Below are 24919 nucleotides of genomic sequence, written 5' to 3'. Positions count from 1 at the left end.
ACCTAGACTTAGAATTAATGAGTTTAAATGTGTTAGGGATACAGAGGTAGAGGTGAGTATACATATGCATTTTGAAGTGTTTTTTTTTTTTTTTTTTTAATTTATTTTTGGGACAGAGAGAGACAGAGCATGAACGGGGGAGGGGCAGACAGAGAGGGAGACACAGAATTGGAAACAGGCTCCAGGCTCCGAGCCATCAGCCCAGAGCCTGACGCGGGGCTCGAACTCACGGACCGCGAGATCGTGACCTGGCTGAAGTCGGACGCTTAACCGACTGCGCCACCCAGGCGCCCCTGAAGTGTTTTATTAGGAACCTTTTGGGGCACCTAGGTAGCTCAGTTGGCTGAACGTCCATCTTCAGCTCAGGTCATGATCTTACAGTTTATGGGTTCAAGCCCCATGTCAGGCTCTGTGCTGACAGCTCAGAGTCCAGAGCCTGCATCAGAATCTGTCTCTCTCGGCTCCTTGCAAAAATAAACAAATAAACTTTAAAAAATAAGCCTTTCCTTATCAGAAATTTTGAACCATTTCAGTCACATTCACACCATTGCCATGCATGGTGTTGGCTTCCTTACAAGATGTTAAAACTGCTAGTATGAAATAAAAGGAATAGGACCTTTGCAATCAGTTCCATATTTCACTACCAGTTCAGCCCTTTATTGTGTGCTGTACAGCAAATTATTTCATATTCCTGAGCCTAGGTTTCCCAAACAGGAGGGAATAACACCTGACTTGCAGGATTATTAGGATTAGAAATAATGTACTTTAAGTGCCTGGCACATAGTTAACAAATGGTTATTACTGTTGTATGTTGTCAGCATTCTTGCTCTCTAAAAATACAGTGTTTCCAAGGAAAATGCTAGTTTTCATAAATTACACATTCAAGAGTGCCTATTGTTCACAGGTACCATAAATTGGAACATGTATAGCAGATTTGTTTTTATTTTTATTTCTTTTGGGGGAGGGGGAAAAAAGCGAGAGAATCCCAAGCAGGGTCCACAGGGTCAGTATAGAGCCTGATGGGGCTCGAACTCCCAAACCATGAGATCATGACCTGAGCTGAAACCAAGACTTGGAGACTTACCTGACTGAGCCACCCAGACACCCTTAAAGTAATTTTAAGAAAAATTTTACGTGTTCCACCCATATTGGGATCACCTGCTGGCTAAGCACCAATAGACACTAGTAACTCTTTGTTGTTTATCAGCTCTCACTTTCAGCACTATGTAAGAATAGGAACCAGGACTAGAATAAGGTTTCCAGTTAATGCCTGCTCAAGTAGTATTTCAAGTTAAAGGTAGTGAAACACAGGATCAGCTGATATATTTATACATTTTTAAAAGTGCTCTTAGATAAATTCTTTACCTTTGTCTCGTTTGTTTAAACTTTGGCCAAACAAATCTAGGTTGGAAGAAGTGGCAATATCCCAGCTGGAACAACAGTTGATACAGACATTACACACCCATATGAGTTTGATTTTTACCTCTGTAGCCATGCTGGAATACAGGTAAGCCTACACTTTCAGCAAAATGTTCTAATTCAGGAACTTCCATTCTTATGTGTTTTGTTTTGTTTTTTTTAATCTTTTTTAACGTTTATTTATTATTGAGAGATAGAGAGAGACAGAGCACGAGCATGGGAAGGGCAGAGAGAGGAGGAGACATAGAATCTGAAGGAGGCTCCAGGCTCTGAGCTGTCAGCACAGAGCCCGACGCGGGGCCCGAACTCACAAACCCAGCGAGATCATGACCTGAGCCGAAGTCAGACACTCAACCGACTGACCCACCCAGGCGCCCTGTTATGTGTATTTTTTTAATTGAAAGAAACACTGTTTTCTACACTCTAAATTGTTTCCACATGAAATTAGATGAAACTTTCAGTAAATAAATTTCTTTCCCTTTCTTACCTTGGGGAGAGGGGCTTATTTCTCTTAAAATAACAGAATGTAAGTAGTTTAACAGAATAAATCTCCCAAACTAGGTCCTCAATTTAACCTAAAACTTCAAAAATTTTAAAATACTTGATTCTTCCTTTGACATTTGCTTCTTTTTGATAATAATACTTCATAGAGAACTCTGGCATTTACTGGCAGATATTGAGCATGTGAAAGAGTTTATCAATTTGCAGCTTTAAGTTTCAGTGAAATAATTTTAGAGTCTTACTCTTTCCGGGGCACCTCGGTGGCTCAGTCAGTTAAGTGCCTGACTTCACTCAGGTCATGATCTCACAGTTCATGGATTCGAGCCCCTTGTCAGACTCTGTGCTGACAGCTTGGAACCTGGAGCCTGCTTTGGATTCTGTGTCTCCCTCTCTGTCTGCCCCCCACCCACTCACTCTCTGTCTCCCTCTCCCTCTCTCTCTTTCTCTCTCTCTCTCTCAAAAATAAATAAATATTAAAAAAAAATTAAGGGGCGCCTGGGTGGCGCAGTCGGTTAAGCGTCCAACTTCAGCCAGGTCACGATCTCGCGGTCCGTGAGTTCGAGCCCCGCGTCAGGCTCTGGGCTGATGGCTCGGAGCCTGGAGCCTGTTTCCGACTCTGTGTCTCCCTCTCTCTCTGCCCCTCCCCTGTTCATGCTCTGTCTCTCTCTGTCCCAGAAATAAATAAAAAACGTTGAAAAAAAAAAAAAAAAAAAATTAAGAGAGTCTTACTTTTTTCATAAGATCACATTATTTGTTAGCTTTATTACTTAGTAGAACATAAGCTTTATTTATTTTAAATGAATCCTCTTATTTATTTAGTTAGGTATGTTGAGAGAGAGAGAGAGTACAAGCTTGAGTAGGAGAAGGGTAGAAAGTGGGGGAGAGGAAGAGTTCCAAGCTGGCTCCAAGTTGTAAGCATGGAGCCTGATGTGGGGCTTGAACTCACAAACTGTGAGTTCATGACCTGAGCCAAAGTCTGACCCTTAACCAACTAAGCTACCCAGGTGCCCTGAACATAAGCTTAATTCAGTGTTTCTCGAACTTTTCAATGACAGAGTGAACCTCTGTTCCTAGGATGTCTGACAGAATGTAGCACCAAACTATTTTAGGTTACTTGCCATTGATTAAAACAAATTTGAGGAAGATGTGCTATGCTGAACAGCTGTATCTCAAAGTCTTGTATGTCCCACATACACTAACCCCTTGTTCCACTCTTACAGCTTTAAAATTATTATCCCACTCATTTATCTGTGTTCTTATATCTGTTCCATTTCACAATCAGTGAATCAATGTCAAACATTTCCACTGTGGGTGGTAACAGTCATTTAGCAAAACAAAGTTAAAAGTACCTTCCAGAGATAAAATCTGTAAAATTGGAGCACATATTTTTTATTTTTTTTTTTAAATTTTTTTTTTTTCAACATTTTTTATTTATTTTTGGGACAGAGAGAGACAGAGCATGAACGGGGGAGGGGCAGAGAGAGAGGGAGACACAGAATCGGAAACAGGCTCCAGGCTCCGAGCCATCAGCCCAGAGCCTGACGCGGGGCTCGAACTCACGGACCGCGAGATCGTGACCTGGCTGAAGTCGGACGCTTAACCGACTGCGCCACCCAGGCGCCCCTGGAGCACATATTTTTTAAACGAGTGTTTCTGTCCATGTATCCCATGGAACACTACTGCTGTGACTTTTCAATAAATATTATAGAAAAGAAAAAAGGATTCTTCGTTCAGATGAATTCTGGAAATGCTGGTTAAACAGAATTTTTTACTCTAGATTTTTTGTATGCTACTGATAGGCAAATGGTCATTATGAATCTTAAAGGCAGAGGTATTTCCATACTGTGTTTAACCAACAATTTTAGGGACCAGTTTTCCTTTTGAACACTAAATTGAAACTTTAGTCAGTAAATAACCAGGAATATTTCACAAGGACTGAGGATGGTTTTTTACACATCTTCTAAGCTTTATTAGAATTTTTAAACTTCTCAGAGATAAAAACAGGAGTCTTGGGTTTTGTTTTGTTGTTGTTTTTGGAGTCTTGTTTTTTTTACCAGCTAAAATTAAAAACCCAATCATTTCTAACCAGTATAAGAGATTATTTTTTCGTGTCATTGTTTTTAACTTTATCACTGATTAACAGACCCTTCAACATTTTGGCCAAATTCCATAACATTTAACACTTTTTATTGGTCTTGTTGGTATTATTTTCTCCCTTCTGCATTTTATTTTGAGGTAAAATTCACACTCATCTTTAAAACTTAAATTTACAAATCACGTCAAAGCTTGCTACTACTCTGTTCCACCCTTTACCTGCCCAGATCAGGCTAGAACTTTGGTCCTGGTAACTTTGAATAGAGAAGGGGACCATGGCCTGATTCTGAGATACCTCTTTCTCCTCCTCCTTCAGGTACTCTAACTCATCTCGTATTGCTGCCAGTCTGCTAGTATTTAGGAGCTCCTGCACTTATGCTCACTTCCAGTCCTTTAGGCTCCTAAAACTGTTTATAGTAATTCTTACCATTCCAGCCCTGTGGAGATGGCAGAGTGGGCCTGTGGGCTCTGAGCTCGGGAAGTGTCCAGCTGGGGCATGAGATAAAAGTCTCCCTTTCCAACAGGTTCTTATCTTTATAATGGATTCTCCTGGAGTCCCTCTTATTATATTTTCATGAGAGAGAGTGTACCTTTCCTCACAACTGCAATTCCATGTTTTCACAAAACCCGTAATCATTCTTTTCCTCTACTGGGAGGATGGGGATTAGGTGAGAAGAGGCCAGCACCAGGGAATTGATGGTAAGACCTGTCCTAACCTGGCTTCTCTCAGTGAGCCCTTGAGGAGAGGTGGCTGGCTCCAAAGATTGGTAATTCTTTAGACTGTGGGGTGCCTAACACCTTTAGTCCTCTCCTTCAGACCCTAGTTGCAATTCCAGGACAGCAGGGGGGAAAAAAACCCACCTGACATACTATTAGAAATGTGTTAACTGAAGGGAGCCTGGGACCCCTCTAAGCCTCCACAGGGAGTTCTCCTAAAAAGATAAATGCTCCCTGTTGAGGAATCACAGCAGACAGTGTCCTAAATTATAATTTCCTGATATAAATCACCACAACTTCAAAGATCTCCTTCACTATTGCTTAACAATCCTTGAACTCCTCTTTTGTTAGCTCTTAATACCATTTTCCAAGGGGCCCTAACCTTGGTCTCTTGCCCTGACACTCAGAACATGACCCCTTCCTTTTACCTCAGTAAGAAACTATACTGTCAGTCACACCTGCTTTCTTCTCCCCTTTCTCACAGAAGGAAAGGTTCAGTGTGTAGTGTTGTTCGAATTTGCTCTCGCCTGACTCGAGTTGGTCTCAGTTCACCAGTTATCCTTCTTTTTGTACCTTCAGTCATTTCCAAGCTTCTGACCTCATCCCCTTAGCTGACACTTCCCCATCCTAAACTACAGTTCCTTGATCCTGTATTTCCCTTCAAGTTATTCTCTCGTATATTTCTTCCATTTGTAACTAAACTATTCTTAAAACAATAGCCTAAAGACACTCACCTGAAATTTAAAGAGACAAATGATACTAAGGATATAGAACAACTGAAACTTTACATTTTGCCAGTGTGAGTATAAATTAACATGAACATTTTTCAAAACTGTCTTGTCGTTATCTACTAAAGTTAAATATATGCATACTCTATGACCCAGGATCTCCAAGATAGCCAACAGAAAATGCATATCTATGTTCACCAAAAGATAGTACGTTAATGCTTAGAGTAGCACTGGTCATAGTCAAAAACTACAAACAATTCAAATGCCCACAATCAGTAGATTGGAGAAATAAATAATGTATATTTATACAACAGAATATTCTACAACAAAGAGAATGCTGCAACAATATGGATGGATTTCACAAACACAGTGTCAAGCCAAGGAAGTCATACCCGAAGGGCACATGACTGTGATCCAGTGATGTGATTTATTATAAAGTTCAAAAGCAGATACAATCTTCAATGTCACCTATAATGTTAAAAGTCCAGTTACTGAGGGCAGAGTAGATAGGATGGTGACCACAAAAGGGCACAAAGGGACTTCTTGGTTGCAGTTAATGTTCAACTTCTTGATTTGGGTACTGGTTTCATGGGTATTTGTGAACATTCCTCATCCTATACACTTATGGTCCATGTGCTTTCCTCTGTGTATTTATATTTCTGTAAAATGTTTATATTAAGAACAGAAGAGACTATAATTGGCTGTATCCTCTTCAATTTATAGCAGCCTTCCACTGCTGCTTCTTGAACTCTGCAGCATTCAATACTGTTGTCACTCACTCATTGAAACCATCCACCATTTGATTTCCATACACATTTTTCTCTTTTCATCTTGCCTTTCCATTTGTTCTTCATTTAGTTTAAATGTTTAAGTTTAAATATTTATGACTTTGAAATCTCTTTACAGAGAGAACTTTTTCCAGACCTTGAGGTTGTTTTTGACTACACTCTCTCACCTGCCACCCTTCTCAAATCCACCCCTCAACCCTGTAGAATTTACCATCTCACTCTCAGACCCTTCTCATCCTCACTTCCCCTGCTTGATTCAGCTCTCATTATTACTTTTCCTGTACAATTGCAAAATGATCCTAAGTGCCCCCATTTAATCTGTTCTCCCTCATTAATTAAAACATAAGACCCTATCATTCATCTATTTAGTGCTAACATATCCATTGAAGGTAAAGTCTCATTTTCTTAGGACAGCATACATACTCAATTCCTGATATCTGCATCCTGCTCCCTTCACTTCTCCTACACCTCAGTCTGTTTTGCTTTTTTTCTCCTACTCTTCCTTCCTCCTTTCCTTTCTTTTTCTCCTCCTCTCTATATCTCCTCCCTTTCACATACACAAACACACAGAAACACAACAGGACTACAGCCATTCTAAACAGCCATTCTAAACAGAGTTCTCATAACTCTCCTGACCATGTCTCTCCCTTACCTTAATTACTCCTTCCCTAATTTAGTCCTGTTCATCCCTTAAGATTCATCTTGAGGATCAGCTCCTCCCAGAGCCTTTCTTATATCCTTCCCCAAGACAAATGCCCCTCCTCTGCACTGCCTGAGCACCCTATGCATACCTCTTTGTTGCATTCATTAGACAGCATTGTAACCATGCTTCTGTTTCTCTCCCCCTTACACTAGTCTGTGAAGTCCCAAAAGGCAGAGACTACTCATTCATTCAGTCAACAGATACTTATTGTGTCTGCCTCCTAGAAGATAGGTGTTGATGCTAGGTATACAGAGAGAACAAATAAATACAGTCCCTTACTTTTATAGGTTGGGGGGGGAGACCTACTAAGTAAGTAATCTCACAAATACATATTTATAAATTGGGATAAGCATAATAAAAGAAAAGTAAAGCTAGGAAGAGAGATTTTAGTGGGGAACTGATTTAGGTTGGGAGATCACATTTGAGAAATGACATTGAAGATAAAATCAAGAGGAATAAGTGGGAGTTAAGCCAAGAAGGGGGAAGAAAATTCCTGCCAGAGGCACATACAGGCTCTTTGGTAGAAAAACGTTATCCATTGAAGGAATCAAATGGAGGCTGTGACTGCAACATGGGGGTAGGTTAGAGAGACAAGCCGGGGCTGAATTATACAGGCCTTGTCAGGCAGGGATGAGCACCTGGATTTTAGTCAAAGTGCATTGGAAAGCCATTAAGAGGCTTTAAGCTGGACATGAACATCGTTAGGTATATGGTGTGTGTATGTGTGTGTTTTAATTCACTCTTACTGAAAACAGATTCTACTGGGGAATAGGAGTTGTGTAGGGGACATCAACTAGGAGTCTTAACATAATCCAGGCAAAAGATGATGGTGATGGAGACAAGAACAGTGATAGAACTGAATGAATCACATGTATTTAGGGTTTTTACTCTGTCTCTTCCCTGTGCCTGAGATGCTCTTCCCCCCAATCTCACAAGCCCTCCTTTATCATTCAGAGCTCACATCCATGTCTCCTCTTCATGCATTACTGTGTGCCAGGCATTCAATACGGGACATGGCATATAGTGAGTGTTCAGTAAATACTGAATGTGTGAATGTACAATATAAATCCATTATAAGCCTATAATTTGGAGGAGCTAAGATTTGGTAATTTGAATTTTATCCCCAGAATCTTATGCAGTGTCTAACAAATGATGCTCAAATTACTTGTTAAAGTATTAACTCATCTTTCTCCTTTTCTCTCTTGCTACTGCCATTTCCTTAGTTCAGATCTTCATCATCATGTGCTCAAACTAATGCAGCAGCCTCCTGGCTGTTCCCCTTGCTTTCAGTCTCTTCCTGTTTCTTTTTTTTTTTTTTTTTTTTAATGTTTATTTTTGAGGGGGAGAGAGCATGAACAGGGGAGGAGCAGAGAAAGAGGGAGACATAGAATCCAAGGCAGGTTCCAGGCTCTGAGCAGTCAGAACAGAGCCCAACGCAGGGCTAAAATTCACGAACCATGAGATCATGACCTGATCTAGAGTCGGATGCTTAACCGCTGAGCCACCCAGGTGCTCCAGTCTTCCTATTCCTAATCCAGGCTCCATGTTATTGCTATTACTTTAATAAAACCCCAGTCTCATCCCAACTAAAGTCTCTCTTGTTTAAAACAAAAAACCCAACATGCAGTACTTTCCCTGCTGCCTACAGGTAGAAGTCCAAATTCTGAGGCATGTCATTGAATCTGATTCCAAACTTTATTTTCAGACTTCATCTTTTTTCCCTTGTGCACCATACTCTGCTCACACAGGTCTATTAGCCGTTCCTCCTGTGCTTTTGGTAAGGCTGTTGACTCTTTCTGGCGTCTTCTCACACTGGCTGCCCAAAAATGACAAAATCTCCCTCTCTCCCCTTCCCCTTGGTGAAGAACCATGGCTTAGCCCTATAATTACTTCCTTTGGTATTCTCATACAGGACTAAGTGCCAGTAGTACTATAGCTTTTGTTAGTTTTTTTTTAATTATAGATGCCATTAACTCCTCTACTAAATTGTGTTTTCCAAAAGAAAGGAAACCTTTGACTTTGTTTTTCTTTGAATCTGCAGTATCTAACATAGTAACTATTACAGAGGAACTCAACTAAATGTTCTGGGTTTTTTATTATAGTAAAATTATACAACATACAACTTACCATTTTAACTACTTCTAAGTGTACAGTCTGTCACATTAAGTACGCTCACATTGTGTGCAGCCATAAGACCATCTATCTCCAGAACTTTTTCATCTTCCTTGAAACTCTATACCCATCAAACACTTAACTCCCCATTCCCCTCCCCCACCACACCCCTGGCCACTGGCAGCCACCACTGTACTTTCTGTCTCTCTGAATTTGACTTCTCCAGTTACCTCATATGAATGGATCATACAGTATTTGTCCTTTTGTGACTGGTTTATTTCATTTAGCATATGTCATCAAGGTTCATCCACATGTTAGACTTTTCTTTATAAGCCTGAATAATAGTCCATTGTGTATATATACCACCTTCTATCCATTCTCCCATCATTGGATACTTGAGTTGCTTCTGCCTGTAGGCTATTGTGGATACTACTGCTTTGAACAAGGGTGTGCAGATATCTGTTTGAGTCTCTGCTTTCATTTCATTTGGATATGTACCCAGAATCAATTAAGTAAAGTATGTTTTATTTTACTAATGTGCAAAGCTGGTTTTTTAATATAACTTAGTCTGTGATGAGCATTTATTTAAATGTTTAAAAACCAACAGAACATGCCACTGCCTTCTCTATAGGGTACCAGCCGTCCTTCACACTATCATGTTTTATGGGACGATAACTGCTTTACTGCAGATGAACTTCAGCTGCTGACTTACCAGCTCTGCCACACTTACGTGCGCTGTACACGATCTGTTTCTATACCTGCACCAGCGTATTATGCTCACCTGGTAGCGTTCAGAGCCAGATACCATCTCGTGGACAAAGAACATGACAGGTAGTATAAAAGCACAACAAATACAGATTCTCACCCAAAACCAAGTACGGGTCAGCATGTTAGGCTTTTCTTGCAAAATTTCTTTTAAGTGTTTCCACGTATGTGCCTCTCTGCCACAAGCTGTTAGAGGACTCAGTGGTCCATATGAAAAGGAACAATAGGCAGAACTGACTACCCAAGATAAGGGCTCCATTAAAATGTGCACTTTAGGCTTATTAGTATTAGAATGGTATAGTGATTTAGTTGCTTTACCAGATTAATTCAAGGGAGAGATCATTGCTAATAGACAAAATGATGGCATGTCTGAGATTTGCTTCTAAACAAATCTGGGGAGGTGAGAGAAGTAAAACAAAATTGGCCTTGGGTTAATAATCATTGAAGCTGGGTGATAGAAATGTTCATAATGCCAGCCTCTCTTTTTTTAATATAAATAGTTTTGAAATTTTCTATGAGTAATATTTTCTAAAATTACTACATCAGAATAGGGTTTGTTTTTGTGTTCATTGCCACTTCTCTTACAGTGCTGAAGGAAGTCATGTTTCAGGACAGAGCAATGGACGAGATCCACAAGCTCTTGCCAAGGCTGTACAGATTCACCAAGATACCTTACGCACAATGTACTTTGCTTAAAAAGTCCAAGAATATTCTCTGAGAGGAAGAATTGAAAGATGCATCGACATAGAGCATATGTTTCCAGTGGAGTCAGTTGAGTGGGAATGCCTCCAGCCATACAGCAACCAACACTGTGTGGGGACCAGGGTCTGATTTTTATGTTAATATAAGGAAGATTGTTTACTTCATCAAGGAACACAGCACCATTATGCAATATGAAACCAGCCAACTGCTTTTTTGTGCGGTCTCCTTAGGAAGTATCGCCATTGTTTTGTTTCACTTTCTTGTAGTCTAACCCTTTTAATGCCTTTACCTCAAGTTGCTTGGCAGCACAACTATCTTTGCAAAAAAAGTACAGAAAAAGTAAATGACGGTTTAAAAAAAACACACACACACCTTACATGAATAATCAAAGTGATTGTTCACAATTATGTGTGCAAAAAAATTAATGTGCATTCGTGTATTCTTGTGAAAGGTATCTATGTATATTTTAAATATATACATGTATACTTCATATGCATATATATCTGGATCTACACTGACAGTAGATATATATGTGTCTGTGTGTGTATTTTATAGTTCATTCCATCGGGGAACTTTCTTTCCCTTTTATCATCCTCCCACCACTACTTTGATTTCTCTCTACCTCCCTCGCCTTCATCACCTACATTTTTTTTCCTGATGCTACCAGTGACATTCAGATGTTCATGTATCTGGTTCATTTGGATATGAAGCATGGCAAACTAGAGTTTTATTTTTATTTTGCACACCCTACTCCTGTCTCTTGTCTCATACACAATTCTAAGTCCTCAACTCTTGATATTGCTTTCTTAAACAAAATTATTATATATATACACACACATGTATATGTATGTATATATATGTGTGTGTGTGTGTGTGTGTGTGTGTGTGTATATATACGTATATATATATGAAGTTTCTATGAGAGTGTCTGCCCACTCCTGCTCTGAACTTAACATTTGCCATTTGTGCAATGTGTATATAAGCAGTAGCAATCTTAAACTATTATTTTTCTTTAGTTTGTTAAAGCTGCTATAAATATAAAACTTTGTCAGAAGTTGTAACTCAGAAATTTCTCTATAACTGATATGTATTCTAAAGCCTTCTGTTGCTATGGGTTATACATGAAAATCCCTTACAGCTTTCATAAAGGGCAAATATTTTAAAAGATTGAAACTCTTTAGGGTTGAGGCCTCTGAAATTGGGTGGAGAGAGAGAAGGGGTTGCTGAGGGGTTTTTTTTATTTTAATTTTTTTTTTTTTGCTAGTTTACTTGTTGCCTCTCATACCTTAATGTGATTTTCATATATATATATATATATATATATATATATATATATATATGTATACTTATATATGTATGTATGTATATATATACACACATATATGTATGTTTTGAAGTACAGCTTCCTTTTATATTTATTAGGATAGTGCTTTAATAATTAGAGAACTGTATTGGCAACATCTTTTATAGAAATGTAATCATGTTTATTTTAAGAACTGACAACTTGTTTTGCTGTCTTTTAGTGCAATAAGCAGTTTTAAAGGAAAGGTGTGTCTGTTTGATTTCTTTACCACAGATAGTGGGAGAAACAGGCACCTCCATAATTTTAAAAGGACAAAGTAATACAGCCTTAATTTCAGAAGGAAAGTTTTGTAATTTTTCAAGTTTAAAGAATGTCTTTTAAAAATCCTAATGAAAATGAAGGAAGTTAAATTTCCTAAATGAGTCTGATCTTAAATATTAGAGATAGAGCTGAACTTTGATTTAAGAAATGACAGTGAATAGGGGCTTAGTTGGTGGAGCATGTAACTTTTGATCTCAGGATCATGAGTTCAAGTGCCACTTCAGGTGTGGAGCCTACTTTTTAAAAAATGACAGTGAATAACTTAAGATTTAAAAGACATTTAATATTTTGAAAATAGATCATGTTTATTGAACAATCATACTGGTTAGGTGCCCATTTTCATTTACTAAAATTAATTAGGAAAATGTAAAATGATATTTTTAAAACATTTTTTGCCAATTTATCACCAGTGTAACTTTCCTTTTAAAATTAGGGTTATGGTGGCAAAGGAGGTTAGGACTGATCATTTTAAATGAGTTAAATCACTGAAATATGGAAAAGGTTTTACAAAACTTCTGTTTTATTGATTTTGTTTTAAGGTATTAAAAATATTATAGAGCTGTCAAAATCAAGTTCATCAGTAACATTGGATTCAGGGGAGCTTAGCACTTTGTAACTCATGAAAATTGCATTTTAATTTTTTTTTTTTTTTTTTTTTTTTTTTTTGCACTGGTTCAGAGTGTAGATACTACAGATTGTTTCCAGTGGGCATTTTAAACCTTTCAGAATTCCATCTGCACATGATATCAAATGGATTAGCTCTTTAGTTTCTCTCTTACCTGTAATCCACTCTTATTGCCAATTTACTGTATTTTGAGCCTATAATCTGAGCCCGTGTCCTCTAACAGGTATGAAATATTTTGTTCCTCTGCCAGAAAACTAAGAAAGTACTGTATTTTGTATGTTTATTATTACTGAAGTGTCTGAAATGCAATTTACAACACTGTTTCAAAGCTCTTTACATGAAGTAATATTTGTATAGTATATACATTTTTTTCTCCCAACCCTGCCCCTCTCCTCCAAAAATTTCCTATAAAGCATGTATTTTTTTTTTTTTACATTAAAATTTCACTGAATATAGTCAGGAACATGAACAAGAGAAGAAAATAGTTTATCCTTGATTGTTATATGCTTGCTCAGTATGAGTAAAACACCTTCCTTTACCAACGGGAGCTACACAGACATGTGGGAAACTACAGGGCCCAGGGAAGAACTATAAGATACCATTTGCCTATTTAGTGCTTCACCTCATTTTCAGTTGCTTAGTTTTCCATGTGGTAGAATGAAACCCGTAATTTAAATCTATTTGGAAGGACTTTTACTGAGGAAAAACAAAAAACAAAAACGTTTTTTAATATAAAGCTTTACCTTTGAAGTGAGTTCTTTTTTAGGGTTTCTTTCTTACAGTTTCAACATTGCTCGTTTAAGGTTGGTTAACTTGAAAGAATATATATAGTATATTTCTATTTTGCTTACTAACAAATTGGTATATCAGACTTAATTAAAAGGAACTTTGTGCTTAGAATTTTAAGATAAAAGACTAAGTGGCAAATACTTTTTGAAATTTGTTTTAATTATTATTGCACTCTGGTGTAGAATTCGTGATCTTTTTTTATTTTAAAAAAAAAAGATTGTTTTGAATTTAAAGGTCATGAAACTCAACAATGACCTTTCTGTTCCTGCCTTCGCTCACTAAACTGTATAATGAATGCTAAATTTTGGTCTGCTGTTTTCTATGATGCATAAGATTTACTTTAAAATGTCAGTCCCAGCCACTGGTATAATTGATTTTCATATGAAGAAGAGTTGGGAGTTTAATGTATATTCTGGATGGCAAATGTGTCTGGGTAAAGTGCTGATACATGTTATTACAGTATCAGGTTACTGGCATTGAGGACCATACATTTATAATACTATAGCTGCTATATTTATTTAATTAAGTAGAGTCTGACATTTACTGCACTAAACAGTAAGGAGATGAGCAGGATTGGAGGCTAGTGTTAAGACACACACACCCTTTTTTCCTAAATAAGATTAAGAACATGAAATAATAAGGTAACAAAGGGTGCTGCCATTTTAGTTTCAATTTAATATCAGGATACGCTTTGTTTTAGAAATGCAGATTTTAACTTTAGCTGTTTTGCAAAAGGGTACCTCAGCCTCCTCAGTACTGGTTTTTGGCATATTTTCACAGAAGTACAGTTGCCCTTTATTTTTTCTTAATATTTTACCTTTTAACAAGTTTCTCAGAAAAAAAAAAGTTCTTATATGGAAATCTACCTGTTTGTAATCCATTAATTCTCTTTCTAGAAGAGTCTAGAAGGGATTCTAGTAGGAATGTACCGGGTGTTTTGGAAGGCACTAGATAAAGATTCATCTCTACTGTCTAGAATAGGGACTCCTAGCCTTCTAAAGACCTATACTAGTTTTCCAAACTAGGTTCTTTGATGACCCACCACTGCCTAATGTTTACTTGTATATTCTGTAATGGATTTTAGTATGACAGACTTAAAGGAAATAAAATCTGAGTTGCCATTCAGTAGAAATGGCTGGCAGAGGATCTCAGTGTTTAAGGAAGAGGTGAACAAGCAGAGTGGCAGTAATAGATCTGAAGTAATTAGATGGATTATATAGGCCAGGAATTAGAAACTGTTGGTAAAGGAAGTTGATGAGTGTTTTCAGAAGCTAACATATATTTGCCAAGGGTGGTGATTTTTATGAAATCCATGAATCTAGCCACTTGGATTCAGCTTAGAATATTTTGTAGTCCTGCTTTTTCAAACTTGATAGAAATATTTTGCCAAAAAGCTTAACTGAAAACTCTATAATTTTTATTCAGGATCGTTAAACCTGAGTTAAATATTTGGTTAAATCTCTCTTAGATGTTCTCCTATTGAGTATTTTTAAAAGACAGGTTGTTCCTATCAGTAACTTCCTACTTAAATTACCTTTTAGGAGTTATCAGTCAAGCTGCAAAAAGACATCATTGGCTTGGCATCTTTATTTTGCCTTTTTTATCCATACAGAGTTTTAATCCTTTGCATTCTTTTTGAGAATTCTTAGATGTCTTAAAGCTTCAATAATAATGGTTGGGAGGCTTTATAGATATAGATATGGATAGATCAAGTGAGGCTTCCCTGAGTGGTGATATAACCCTGACTCTAAAGTCTGTCTTTATTTTCCTATTCCCCTCCCATTTGATCATATAAAGCACTTTTGTGATTCTATAGGAGTCAAAAATAAGCCAAGAATTGATGTGTAAAATTAGTACAGAAATGTGAAAGTAAGGGTTTTCTCCAGAAAATCTTTTTTAAAAAATTCCTGTTTATACTAAGAACATTCTTGATCAGTGACTGTTAGAAATGATACCATGATTAGTAAAATGTAAGCTGACTCTCAGGAGGAAAAAAAATCTCTCTCTCTCCCCCTCTTACTCCCCACCATATATATCTCAAATGGAAAAAAATATTTTTTGACTTTTTCCTGCTTTTAAAATGGTACATTTCAGTTTATAATTTTCCCTGTCGGTCAAAATAATTTTTTTTTTTTAACTAACATAATGGTCAAAGCTTGTGCTAGTATTACCTACTGCTAGTTGAATTTTATTTTTCTTTACCCAGCAAAGATAGTACTCTAGATTTTTACATTGTACATTAAACCTCAAGAATCTAATGCTCTTAAAGTATGGAGAAGCTAAAGATTTTAATTTGGATTGAAGATAGAAAAATAATAACTTTAATATGGAAGGTTGAGATTTACCAATAGCAAACCCTGTTGAAGTATCAGGTAACAAAGAGTGTGACAAAATTAAGATCCTATTAATTAATCTGTCCACCCATTGGTCTCCCTTCCTTTTTGAAATCAGTGTCTGAAGCAACCAAAACCTAATGTTGTATCTATGTTAGTGTCTCAGTAAAGCAAAGATGTTCTTCAGGGTAGATGCTGAGTTAAATTGTTAAATCTTTTTTTAAAGCAAGGCGGTTCTTAGAAAGTGCCTTTTCAGAAGATGGTGCTGTAGATTTTTATTTTTCAAATAGCACGAGACTAAAAATTTAAAAGGTAAATTATTTTAGAACTCCAAGAGTGTGACAGTTTCATATAAATAATGTTATTCGTTGTACTGAATCTGGTCCAAGGAACCAAGTAAAGGTTTCATTCAATAAAATATCTAGGTAAATGCTCACCAAATGTATTTTGCAAGTTTGAAAAATAAATTTTTAATAGAATTAACCCTTTCAGTTCTCAGCTGTGTTGAAGGTAATCTGTAAGGCGCATAAAACAGCAAATCTGCTAAACTTTTTAACAAGAGTATGGGTATAGTAACAAGTGCCCAAAGGGAAAGGTAACTTGCCAGGGAACTATATGTCATAGCTACTTTTTTTTTTTTTTTCCAGTATAGATTGACCCTTCTGTAAATATCTTTTGGCATCATTTTCTAATTAATATTTGTTAAAGAAGACTGCTTATATATAAAGGAGAGCCAAGTCATCATGGAAATTAGTTTAAGAGAAAAAGTAAGTGACTATAACTCTAACTTTAGGGAAATTTTCTTTTTTAAGCACCAAGAAATATATGATTTCCTCTTTTTTCTACCATGGGGCAACTATGAAATATGATGACAGTACATCTAAAAGGGCATGACCAGTTAATTAGAAATGCAACATGAAAAATTGGGCTTTGGAGGAAATAAGCAAAATGAACCATTCATACTTACTAGAAACATAGTAATCTACCAGAAAGCAGTTTTCCCCTGGGCTTTTTACTCTCCTAGTAGACAACAGTAAATGATCACCTAACCAGTTCTTGCTTGTGAATTTGGTGAGCATTTCTCCAGAAAAGAATTGACGTAAAACAAAAAACACCACACCTCAGTAACCTTGTATGCTGCATTATGTAACAATGATAGTAAGATTATATCGATTGTTTGGAGTGTACTGTGTCTGTTTGCAAATATACATGCACATTAAACTTTTTCATTTTTTATAATGTCTTAATAGCAATTATGAGTTTATTTTTTTAGTATTAATTTTTCTATTGTGATGTTTATATTTATTGGCAACTTGTGTGCAACTTTTATATTTTGCTTAGATGTTGGTTTTAAGGTATTTTATTTTTATAGATATTTCTAGCTTTTCCTCTTTCTTTGTGATATTAGCAAAGATTAAGATGGAATGTTAATATACCAACCAAAACTACTAATTCCATAAAATCTAGAATTTGGATTTTTACCAATAAACCATTAACACTATTTTCTAACTTAGAATATTTAATGTTGTTTATATAGTGGGCATTAAAGACAGTCTTTAGACAGATTTCTAAATGTGGAGGGGGAGGTGGGGCTTTTCTATGAGTTAGATTTCTTTCCCTTAGGTAGCAAACTAAAACTAACAGATTGGATTTATTTTACCTGATCTGCCGTTTTGGGGCAACTTGTCAATTAAATGATTGTTACATTTCTTTTTTTACCTTTAACTACATTGAAACTAATTTAAATGGTCACATCACCCAGCATTAGGATGATGATATATTTATAAGCCTGGGAAACAAATAACAAGTGATCCAGAAGTCATTGATAATTGACTTTGAAATGAGATTTCCTTCCCCACCCCCATAATTATATTATATGAAAGATATGCTACCTTGATCTTTTCCCTAGCATACTTTCAAAGCTGATTCAACCCGAGCATCAATGAAGAAACAGAATTTAAGTGGCTAGGTAGAAAAGCGATAGCAGCAGAGTAATACAGAATTTCAGTTAATTAAAAATCTAAAAAGAGCTTATGAATGCAAATTAATTGGAAGGCAGTGAAAAGTGTTTATTATAGGATATTAATTTCAAACAGTTATGCTCACTCCAGTTTCCTAGTAAATAGATCAAGGTTATTTGTTTTGGCACACTAACTTTTTACAAAACCGTGTGAAAAGAGTGAATTCTCTTAAGCAAGTAAAGTACTTCCATAGTATTTTTACACTGTGAATTTGTGTGGTAAGCCATTTTTCTGTAGGTAAAAAGTAAACTTTATCCCATCCCCTGAGAATTTAAAACTCAAATTTTAAATTTAAAATTATCAGGGCTTAGTGTATGACATTTTGCTGTACTGTAATCTGTTCTTTCCACTGAGGGAATAAATGAGAAAGTTTCAAGTAATTATAATTGGGGAAATGTTATTTTTATATTATGTAAAATTTCACAATTTAAAGTGAATCAGCGTGTAATTTCATAGAGACATTAGTCGTATCACTTTTTCTGCATTTTTTGTCACAGTAGTGTTTTTTTTTTTTTTAATTATGTACTATTCTAAGCTACTTCCTTCACCCCCACATCAGGTATTAATTGAAGACTGGTACTCTGATTATAGGAATTTGTTGCTACTAAATAAAAATTAAATATGTTTCAAGCAGTCAAGATATATTTGTGTTGCAAGTATAAGCCACCTCTTAATATTTATTATGCTTTTAGTATTAATAGTTTTACTCATTATGTTTCAACATCATCCTAGATTGACAGGCATGTAATTCTTGTAGACCAACATTTTTAAGGCAACCTCAAGTAGAAATAGTCCTTTCTTTCTTTTTTTTTTTTTTCCTTCTGAAAACTCATAAGAACCTGACACATAGAGCTTATTTTGCTCTTTTAACTGTTGGCTCTATAAATCAGGGCACCTGGCATCAGTACTGAATTACCACAGTGGAGTTACTTGGTGACTTGTTCCTGGTTTATAGTCCACCTCCTAAGAAAGAAATACTTGTGCAGTAATAGTTAATCCCAAAAAAGAACTGTCTTGAACAGTCCTATTTGAGTAGAAAACAGATGGGTGTGTTGGTCATCAGAACTTTTTTCCTGGTTTTGGTTTTATTATTTCCCAAAATTAACTATAATTTTGTGTTTAAAGTTTAAAGGCAGTGGCCAGATACTAGAGAGGGAGATTACTCTGGTATTTAATGCGTGCAACTTTCCATCCTCATTTACTCCATGCTTTAATTGGAAGGACAAACAAAATTCCTTAATTTGGCCTTTTAATAATATTTTTAAAAACCAAACAAGGAAAGACTTTCTACTGATTGTTGCAGATATGGCCATCCTTACTCTGAGAACCTGTGGAAACAGGAGGTCTTTGTAAAGAAATGCTCTGGTGAGATTGTGAGGTATGTGTAGTGAGATGTGGGAAAGGCTTCTTTGCTGGGATCCTTAGAAACCTTACAGCTGTTGTGGTATCTGCCTTCGTTCTCACAACCATGTTGTAAAAGAGGGACTTGAACTCACAGAAGAGACCTGAAAGAGTTCTCTGTAACCTAAATTTATTTTCTGCTGTTGTCCCAGACCTCAACCTGTATCACTTCTTGTTAAGTTAGAGAAGTCTTGGAAGTTGCTTCTGAATTATAACAAATTAAGTGAAGTATTGATCCTTAAATGGAACTATGGCTTGGCTACCAATATGGCTTTTCCCCTTTACTTAGAAAACACCAAGGAAACAAGGTATCCTTTCCTATAAAGGAAATGTTTTTGGTAGAAGCTTTGGGGAAAACATGGATACATTGTGATGAAGGGAAGTCTCACCTACCATAGTTTAGCTAGGTTAGTGGATACAATTTAGGCCCAGGTTGCTTAACAAAAGGAAGCTTTGGTTTTGGTAGCTACAGATTTGGATCTCCAGTGGTAATTAATTGCACATATCTCCCTGGTTCACAGAAAGGGAATGTTCTCATATTACTGACAACAACCCTCCAAATGTGCATGTGCTCTTTCTCTAATTCAAAAACCAGGAATAGTAAGCACTAAGAGAAATTTTCTAATAGTTTGTCCCTAAAAGATTCTTCAAATGTTTTTCAGGGGCTTTCTCATTTCTTAGCCCAGGGTGCAACACCTTTCTCCTTTCTAAAAAAAAAAAATTTTAATGTTTATTCATTTTTGAGAGAAAGAGACAGAGTGTGCGTGGGGGAGGGGCAGAGAGAGAGGGAGACAATCCAAAGCAGGCTCCAGGTTCCGAGCTGTCAGCACAGAGCCTGATGTAGGCCTTGAACTCAAGAACCATGACCTGAGCCAAAGTCAGGTGCTTAACTAACTGAGCCACCCAGGTGCCCCCTTTTCTTCTCTTTAAAAAAGGAAGAAAAGAAAAAGGATTTAAAGGTCATTTCTTACAGAATTCTATAAGTAAATAATAGTCTTTAAAATACTTAGGGAAGGAGGATCACACACAAATTATAGCTTGATTGAGAGACTATCTGAGCACTTTTTTTTGTTTGGGTTCCAAGGTTTTTCCTTTTTTTTACTATATGTGCTGCCGAAGCGAGCACAAGGTTTTTCCTTTAAACATACCATCCTTTGATTTGCTTTAGTGCCATCATTCTGTTTTGTGACATAATTGATGTTTTATGCCATTTATGAATTGTGTAGTTCTTCTCTCCCCACCCTCTCCCATTCTCTCTCTCTCTCTCTCTCTCTCTCTCTCTCTCTCTCTCTTAAAAATAAAGGGGAGGGATAAAGCAAAAAGATAATAATGAGAATCATTAGAACGTAACTTCAGTTGACAGATGGGAAGAAACCCTAACTCTGTTCAGTGAAAATTAAGATTGAAAGTGTTATTTAATGCTGCAGATATTATCTCTAGCCATAAATTAATTTTTGCCAACTAGAGAGTGATAAAGTAAACAGGATGTGTATCTGAAATATGTTAAATCGATAAAAGAAATTATTCTTTTAAGTACTGTTTCAACCTTCAGTAACAGAGATCCCCATATTCTTAAGGCAAATTAATGTAGCTTCTGGTTTTAATGAATCAGCCAGACTGATTTAAACTCTAAAATGCTTGTGATTTTCATTCTGACATGTGTTTTCTTAAATATATAAAAATTATATTGGATGAACACTAGACTGTTCTTTTCCCTTAATGTACATACCATTTACATAGATATCTCTCATATGCCTCTTGATGTGTGCAGAATTCTATATTTTTAAAAAAGCCTTTTTTAACCCAATTCCTAGTCAAGCCTGAGCTATAAAGGAGAAAGTATAAGGTGTTTCGAATGCAAGAACTTTTTAGAAGATCACAAATGGAAAAAGACTGTTGAAAAATGTGTTGCCTTTTAGAGTAGAAAGGGCTCTAAACATGAGCCAGAGACTTGGAGTTTGGTCAGAGCTCTACCACTAACTTGCTCTGTCCTTAGGCAATTTCCTCAATCTCTCCAGGTCTCCTTTCTCCTTGTAACATAGTAGTGATAATACCTGCCCTCACCTACCTCACAAAGTTGTAAGAATAGGATAAAGTTTGTGACAGTGCTTGAGTTCTCCAATATTCAGAAGTCCAAGACCATAGAATATTGTTGTATGAAGGGTTCATTTCGTTTGCCTCTATGAGTATCTTTAATAACCATGGATCATTTTATCAAACAGGCATAAGAGAAACTTAGGACTTATCCTGGTATGATATTCACTTACAAACATAATCCTGTTTGTTTCTCCCCTGCCAGATATTCAGGCTAAATTTTTATTTATAATAATCTTGGGCAAAAGCGTAACTTCAAAAACCAAACTCCTTTTAGTGGTGCTATGGCAGCTGCGATTGTATTTTGAATTAGATTAATGTGGTGAAACTATCAGATAATCAGAAATTAACTTTGCCTTTGCTTTCAGGCATTTTTGCTACATGTTGGCATCAGAGGCTGATGTACAACCAGATAGTTATCCCTTTGTTTCTTGTCAGATTTTTGGCACCTTTTTTTGGAGTAGGGGTTAGGTTTTAAGAAAGAAAGTGTGCTTATTTCATTCATCACTTTGCAGTGTTGAACCTTGCTTTCCAATCACCATGTATCTGTAAAAGCTGAAATATAGTAAAAGTTTTTTCCTTCATTTTAATTCAGTTCTGAGCATCTGCAGGTGATATCGGGTAGCCTGTAGTTGGTGTCTGACCCAGTTATCTTTACAGATCATTGGTAGAACCTTCACATTTGACAGGCTTACCCATTTTTCTGGACAAAAGGGGCTCCTGTTTCTAGGAAGTAACAAAGGGCACATCATCACAGGTTGTGTAAGCAATTGCTTTTTTTTTTTTTTTCAACAGACAAGCTTGGTTTTTGTTGTTTTTTGTTTTAAGAAAAAAAGGCTGCATTTTAGGTACACAGGGTATGGGTGCATTCAACACTTATTTTAATCAACAGATGCTGACCTCTCCTGTTGTGGCAGTTGGACTTTTCCAACTCATCACTAACATGGGTGGTATCTATCTTAGTTTTATAGGATAATGAGAGTTACAGGTACTGAAAGTGGAAAGTTGGGGAGATTCAGGCTTGAAAAATGAACAAAAGTCCACCTTGCTGAGTGAGATAGCTAAAAACATTGATATATCAGGAATACTTTTAATTAAGCAATTTTTGCTGTAATGTGTCGCTTTAATATTTCTCTTTAGTTATGGACCCAAAAGTATTACTGTGTCTTGTGAGTAAAGATCATTCTTGTGGACTAGTATATGGATGCATACATAGGCTGTGAGAAGCAATGGTGTGTGTGTGTGTGTGTGTGTGTGTGTGTGTGTGTGTGTGTGTGTGTGTGTGTAAATATTCTATGTTTATAACACTATGTGTATTACTTAAATTTATATAGAAAAAAATAATGTGTTTCTTTAGTGTTTTGGGGACTAAAATTGTAATATAACCATTCCAGTGTAATCTGACGACTCACTCTAGAGAACATTTATATTACACACAAATGCACACCCCTAAAGCATTGCTAACTGCTCCCACTTTAGATAATTGCTGCTTTTTTTAAACCCTAAGTAATGGAGGAGGAAATAGCACTCTTTTTAAAGGGGCTTTTCTGAAAAGTCAAATGTAAATACAAGACATGTGGGGAGGGTGGGACCACCTGCAAATATCCTGCAGATGGACAAATAGCCTTTTAAATTTTACTTTTTAACCATCTTGACCGTGTGTGCCTATTTGTATTGCAGATGTGAACTATTTTTGGGGGTTGATATCAGTATGTTTTGAAACTGAATTATTACATAAAATCAGAGTAACCTCTTTCTCCGTCCTCCTTTTCCACACTAACTATTCTTGCCAAATATTTCTGCTGATACCGAGGTTCAGCATGGTAAAATGATGGACTCTAAAACCTCCTTCCTCATCTTCCCCATCCTGTCTTACACCTGGTCTGGCCTTCTATTTTTTGTTGGCTTTTCATAAGTAAGAACAATTTACTGTAGCGATATAAAGACTGCAGAATTTCAAAATGTTTATCTATAAGCCTTCCTTTGTTAATGTTTGGTTACACAGTAACATCAGTTAAAAGAGTGGAGTCTGAGTTTGTAACATTCTTTAGGACTAGATAAGATCTTGAATGATAATGAAACTTGACTGCCACGTTTTATTAACAGGAAAGCAGAGGTGGGAGCAAACTACGATATATATGTGATAAGTGTACAATTAGAAATACCAAATGCCGAATCCTATCACTGTGTACTTGGGGGGCCAGGCTTTTGGATTTGGTTGTCATTTTAATTCCTTGAAGACTATATGTAATTATGCTCAGCAGAAGGCAAATAAAGTTTTTAAACAAAAGTGCTTCTTTTGGTATTTAAAGTTTGGTAGCAAATTTTCTACTTTGAGTTAAGTTACCTTCCCCCCCAAAATTACTAGAAAAACCTTACGGTTGAGGTTGAGAAGCTTAAAGAAGATGCTTTTTAAGCAGTTGTCACTTTAATATTTTATGTTAAAGAAATTGTCATAATTCTTCCTGAGCCAAACTGTCACTAAAATGTCCCGTGACAGAACCACTCCTCTTTTTTCTGGCATTCTGCATATTGGAAGGGTTCTGTGTTGTATTTGTTTTTTAATCCTTAATTTAAAAAAAAATTAATGGTTTTAGTGTTGCTTAGCTTCAGTTTGAAGTGTAAATTTCACTAATAATTGCAATAAAAAAGAAAAGCTTTGCTCCAAACTTTTATTGTGTTGGTCATCATTACAGTTCTCCCAGCTTAGGTAAAGGGAGCCATTGTGATGCAGTGAAAACGATTGAGACTCTAAGAGTCATGAAGTCCTGGGTTAAAACTATGATTGTGTAACACTCTGGACAGGTTGCTTGATGCTTTTAAGTCTCAGTTTCCTCCATTAGAAGAAGATAACAGGGCTCTTGGGACATTAAATAAGATGATCCCTCTGACAATGTGCTCCTTCCTTGGGGCTAACTCACTACTTTGAAACAGTCCAGCTTAAATATGAAATCTTGGGGTCATGAGTTTGAGCCTCATGTTGGGTGTAGAGCTTAAAAAAAAAAAAAAAACAAAAACAAAAAACCTCGTCCCTTCATAATCTCCACTAAGCCAGTTTATGTCTTCCAGAACATCCCTTCTTGCTCTTATGTCTTCCTCACTCCAGTCTTCTCCCAGCTACATGTCCCCAGACTCTGTACAACCCTAACAGTACTCTTTGTTCTTGAAGGACCTTGTTACCAACACTAAAAAAAACTAGTTAGCTTACTAACAAATGCTGATAGGTGATACTGTATGTGTCAGTAGACAAGTTTGACAGTTGGAAGAGAATCACTCTACTGGGAATTTTGCCCAGTAACTACATGGGTATAGGAAATTTTTTAAAAATCAGTAATTATAGCCAAATGCATACAGTTAAATGGAACTATGTGTAGCAATGACACAGAGACCATGCTCTGAAAAATCACAGAGGCTCTAATGTAAGACAGGCATAGAAAAGTGGTATGGTTCTCAAAGCACACTTCAGTTGGCCTGCTGCTATGATTGTTTAGGGAGACGTGAAC

General features: G+C 36.6%; 1 protein-coding gene across 4 annotated transcripts in view; it reads left to right on the top strand.

Moving 5' to 3' along the window:
* LOC131505037 (protein argonaute-3) overlaps nt 1-11811 on the top strand; it is a 118659-nt gene extending 106848 nt beyond the window's left edge. For all 4 annotated transcript variants that reach the window (XM_058718088.1, XM_058718087.1, XM_058718089.1 and 1 more), the window contains 3 exons: nt 1406-1507; nt 9694-9893; nt 10415-11811. In XM_058718088.1, the coding sequence (XP_058574071.1) occupies nt 1406-1507; nt 9694-9893; nt 10415-10523 (411 nt within the window). In that variant the 3' untranslated portion in view covers nt 10524-11811. The remainder of the gene's footprint in view (nt 1-1405; nt 1508-9693; nt 9894-10414) is intronic.
* The last annotated feature ends 13108 nt before the right edge of the window (nt 11812-24919 follow it).

The sequence above is a fragment of the Neofelis nebulosa genome, chromosome 2 (assembly GCF_028018385.1).
Source record: "Neofelis nebulosa isolate mNeoNeb1 chromosome 2, mNeoNeb1.pri, whole genome shotgun sequence".
Taxonomy (NCBI): domain Eukaryota; kingdom Metazoa; phylum Chordata; class Mammalia; order Carnivora; family Felidae; genus Neofelis; species Neofelis nebulosa.
Note: the sequence above shows the minus strand (reverse complement) of the source record. Positions and strands in the feature narration are given on the sequence as shown.